The sequence below is a fragment of the Humulus lupulus genome, chromosome 4 (assembly GCF_963169125.1).
Source record: "Humulus lupulus chromosome 4, drHumLupu1.1, whole genome shotgun sequence".
NCBI classification, from domain to species: Eukaryota; Viridiplantae; Streptophyta; class Magnoliopsida; order Rosales; family Cannabaceae; genus Humulus; species Humulus lupulus.
In genome coordinates this window covers 2815415-2820174 of record NC_084796.1, presented here as the reverse complement: position 1 = coordinate 2820174, position 4760 = coordinate 2815415, and the positions used below count along the sequence as shown (strand labels likewise).

At 41.6% G+C, this 4760-nt stretch overlaps 1 protein-coding gene across 1 annotated transcript; it reads right to left on the bottom strand.

Annotated features, from left to right (window-relative positions):
* Positions 1-1885: 1885 nt before the first annotated feature.
* LOC133830512 (uncharacterized) lies at positions 1886-4460 on the bottom strand. The gene is made up of 5 exons (XM_062260501.1): positions 3521-4460; positions 3159-3303; positions 2762-2978; positions 2212-2704; positions 1886-2145 (listed from the first exon to the last, which is right to left on the bottom strand). Exons 1-5 carry the CDS (start codon positions 4458-4460, stop codon positions 1886-1888), a joined length of 2055 nt encoding a protein of 684 aa, XP_062116485.1.
* Positions 4461-4760: the final 300 nt, after the last annotated feature.

Below are 4760 nucleotides of genomic sequence, written 5' to 3'. Positions count from 1 at the left end.
TCTGAGGAATGTGCACAAGGGGCCTTCCTAGCGGAGGCCCGAGCTAAAAAGATATACAGTACGCCAAACCCGAACCAGCTCAGGCCCAATTAGTTGCCCTAAGACGCAAGCATTCTCCCGACAAAACGGCACTTTGGCTCTGACCACTTCGAATCACGAGGCCGATTCAGGGGACAAGATCGGTCAGAGTACTTGGCTGTGCAGTCCTGACACGCCAGCAGATAATCCCAAGGTGACCCTTTCTGCAGGTGAAAAGTGGGGGGACAATGCCCACGCGAAATGAGGCGATTTCAGTGTCCTGGACGCCTGAACCATAGCCTGGGGATGAAGTGGTCCCTGTTCGTTTACCTTTGGCCCGCTGCGTTTACTTCGGGCTCGGACCATTCCGGGCCCGGGATAGGGACGCGATGGCTGCGATGGTCCGGGGCACTCCGGACAGTGCCGGGACCGTTCAAGCTGAAGATGAACCCGGAGGAACGTCCCGGACCCTTCTACACAGGCCCAGTCCGTAGTCCTCGGACCAGGCCCAAATGCCGAACCGGTCCCTCTGACCGTGGGCCGGGGCGAGGGCCCAAAACCCTGACAGGAAATGGGGATAACAAGCAGCAATAAGCATCGAGAGTTTGCCTACTAGAAAGTGAAAACGATAAATGGAATGCGACTTAGTAAAGAAGTCAACTATCTGTAAAGAATAAGGAACAAAAGGCAAAGTGATAGTGCCAAGCTTCAGATGGTGACGAGTAAATGGCAATCAATCTCAATGTGCTTGGTGCGTTCATGAAAAACTGAATTGTGGGCAATCTGGATGGCACTTTGATTGTCACAATACATAGGAGTGGGTTGAGAATGACAAGCACCCATATCTTCAAGCTACCATCTTAACCAAAAAATTTATTTAGTAGTAGATGACATAGCGCGGTACTCTGCTTCAATGGAAGATTGTGAGAAAACAATTTGTTTCTTACTTTTCCAAGAAATAAGATAATCACCCAAAAAGATACAGAAACCAGTAACAGCCTTCTGATATGTGGGATCACGACCATGATCGGCATCAGAGTATGCACGAAGCTCCAAGGAAGAAGTGGATGGAAACAAAAGGCTTTGAAATATAGTACCCTGAAGATACCTCAAAATGCGAAGAACAGTTGCCTAGTGAACAGTAGTAGGAGAGGCAACAAATTGACTACCAATGTGAACAGCATATGCAATGTCGGGGCGAGTGATAGTGAGATAAACCAAATTGCCAACAATAGTGCGATACAAAGCATGATCATGCAAGGGAGTGCCATCAGAAGGAGAATACTGAACATTGAGCTCAGAATGAGTGCCAACTACTTTTGTATCTGTAAGACGAGCACGTTCAATGATGTCAGAAGTGTATTTTGACTGAGAAAGAAGATAAAATTTTGGGGAGAAGGAAACTTCAGTACCTAGAAAATACCGAAGAGGATCCAAATCCTTCATCTCAAACTGGGAAGCTAATTGAGACTTTAACACTCCAACTCCATCTAAATTATCACCAGTAATGATCATATATATCATCAACATATAAGGAAAAGAGAATACGACCTGAATCAGTACACTTAACAAATAGAGCTGAGTCATGATTACTAGGGAGAAACCTAAGAGAAGCAATAACATTGGAGAACCTCTCAAACCATGCTCGAGAAGCCTGTTTGAGACCATACAGAGCTTTCTTAAGCTTAAAAACTTTTCCATGATTGTGAGGGACCCCAGGAGAGGAACCATGTAGACATCTTCATGTAAATCACCATTCAAGAAAGCATTCTTAACATCCAATTGACATATATTCCATTGACGAGCAGATGCAACTGCTATAAGAGCACGGACAGTAGTCATTTTTGAAACAGGGGCAAAAGTGTCCTCAAAATCCATACCATACTTGTTGAGAAAACCCCTTAGCCACCAATCTAGCTTTGTAGCGTTCAACAGACCCATCAGACTTGGTCTTGATTTTATAGACCCAACGAGAACCAGTTGTATGTTTACCAGGAAGTAAAGATGCCAAATCCCAAGTATTTGTCTTGTGCAAAGCTAAAAGTTCCTCATTCATAGCATGCTGCCAAAGAGGATCAGTAACTGCTTCTTTATAGGATAAAGGCTCAGAGAGACAATGAGTAGACGCTAAAAACAAAGTGAAAGGGGTAGAATAAGACGAATAAAAAAAATGTGGTAGTTTAGTAGACTTACGAGTGCGCTGAGGATAGCGAGGAGGATACACAATATCAGAAGGATCTAGAACAGCTGTAGGCGGAGGTGTTTCAGAAATGTCAGCCTGCGAAATACCAGTATCAATAGCTCGAGACCTGCGAGAGTAATGAAGTGGAAAAGGGACTATAGGAGTAAGAGAAGATTCAGACTCTACAGTTTGAGAAACTTGAGGAGAAGAGGTACTTGTATGCTCACAAAAAGGATCAATATGAATAAAATCTGATTTGGTCAAGTTGTGAGTACTGTCAGGAATAAAAAAGAAGGGTATGTGCTCAAGAAAAACAACATAGCGAGATACATATAATTTTTGAGAAGTTTGATCAAAACAACGATATCCTTTTTTGCCATCACCATAACCAAGGAACACACAAAGTGCATAGCATGATGACAGTTTTGTACGCTCTACAGTAGGACGAAGAACAAAGCAAGTAGAATCGAAGACTCTCAAAGAAGAATAATCAGGAATATGTCCCTATAATTTTTCAAAAGGAGACAAACATGAAGTGATTGAAGATGGAATCTTATTAACAAGGTTGACTGCAGTGAGAACTGCTTCTCCCCAAAACTGACTAGGCACAGACGAGGACAACAAAAGAGAACGAGCAATTTCAATAATGTGTCTATGCTTTCTTTCAATAACACCATTTTGTTCAGGGGTATCTGTACAAGAAGTTTGATACACGGTTCCATCTAAAGCAAGCAAATCACAAAATTTATTTGACGTATATTCACCACCTTGATCACATCTAAAACATTTAATAACAACAACATGTTGAGTTTTTACATAAGCTCAAAAACGATCATAAATATCCTAGAAATCAGAACGACGTTTCATTAGAAAAACCCAACAAAATCGAGTGTAATCATTAACAAAAGAGACATAATATCTAGACCCTCCTTTTGTAGAAATGGGAGAGGGTCCCCACATATCAGAATGAACTAAGTCAAAAGGTGCAACAGAGAATGAAGTACTTTTACTGAAAGGTAGAGCAGAAAATTTAGCAAGGTTACAACCACTACAATCAGAAATGTCATGAACTTGCAAATTTCCTAAGAATCTTAAGCGGGAAGCTGAAACATGACCAAGGCGAGAGTGCCATAAATAAAAACTAGACGATGAGGGAGACAAATGAAAAGAAGACAAGTCAACACTAGGAGCTGCAAATACTGGTAATCTCAGCTCATCCAAAACATATAAACCCCCCCCACCTACGGCCGGTCCCAATCAACTTCTAAGACTGCAGATCCTACACATGACAAGAAGTAGAAGAAAAGGACACTGAGTAACCAGAATCACACAATTGACCAACATATACAAGGTTTAGTGAAAGTTTAGGAATATGGTAAATGTTAGGAAGTGATAAATGAGGGCTGACAACATAACCAACACCTAATAATGGCATAAAAGTACCATCAGCAGTAATGACAGGGACAAATGATGCAGGACACAAAGAAACAAAAGATTTCGAATGTGGAGACATATGGTGCGAGACTCCAGAATCTAAAATCCATGTAGAGGAGATCATACCTGAAGTGCTAGTAAGGGGCTGACCTACCGAAGAAGTGGCAGACATGGCATGTGGTTGCATGCTAACAAACTTCTGAAATTGTTCTGAGAGGGCAGCAGGAGCAAGATTGGAAGATGAGGCCCCAAAATCATATGAGTTAGATGGAGGTATAGTAGCAGCGTCATTAAATTGCAGAGTATGGTATGGTTGAGATTGTGGGTGGTTGCCAAAATGTGGTTGACTACTATAATGAGATGGCTGATTACTGAATTGTGGTTGGTTAGCATGATGAGGTGGTCTGAACTGATTTCTCTGTTGCTGTGGTGCACGATTCACTAGTTTAGGACACTGAGCCTTCCCGTGACCCTTTTGTTTACAAAAACTGCATTCATCAACCCCAACCTTTGTGTGAGGTTTATTCTCATGGTGAGTAAAATGTCTAAGAGGAATTGCCAAAACAGAAGGACTAGGTACAGGGAGGATGCCTTTTCCTGCTTGAGACTCGAGACGAATTTCATCAGCCAGCAACTCACTGACTAATGAATCAATCGAAGGAAGTGGAGTACGATGCAAAATAGAGCCACACAGCCCCTCAAAGTCATCACGAAGTGCCATTAAAAATTGAACCAGACGTTGCTCATCCCTACGAGCAATGTAAGGTGCAAAAGCTCTTAGTTCTTCAGATTCGATAAGAGCTAATTGATCCCAAAGATCTGTCATAATTGAATAGAACTCTTGAATACTCATATCTTTCTGTTCAATAGCTCTAATATCTGATTCTAACTAATATTGTTTTGCAAAGTTAGACTGTGTATACAATCTTGCAAGATGATCCCAAACTTCTTTTGTTGTATCATACTTAGCCAATTGGGTACCTATTGAGTGTTCCACAAAGTTGTTTATCCAAGTGATAATTTTTGAATTATCCACTTCCCAATTTTCTAGCAAAGTTGCATAACCTGCTTTGTCATTTGTAGGTTTAATCACAGTTCCAGAAACATAACCTCACATCTTTTTCCC

Bases quoted from the DNA above. Each gene is read 5' to 3' on its own strand.
- LOC133830512 (XM_062260501.1), bottom strand. From the start codon at position 4,460: ATGACAGATCTTTGGGATCAATTAGCTCTTATCGAATCTGAAGAACTA. The intron at 2,979-3,158 runs GTGGGGACCCTC...TAAATGTTTTAG, and splicing joins GACTTAGTTCATTCTGATAT to ATGTGATCAAGGTGGTGAAT. The intron at 2,146-2,211 runs GTAAGTCTACTA...CTTTGTTTTTAG, and splicing joins TCGCTATCCTCAGCGCACTC to CGTCTACTCATTGTCTCTCT.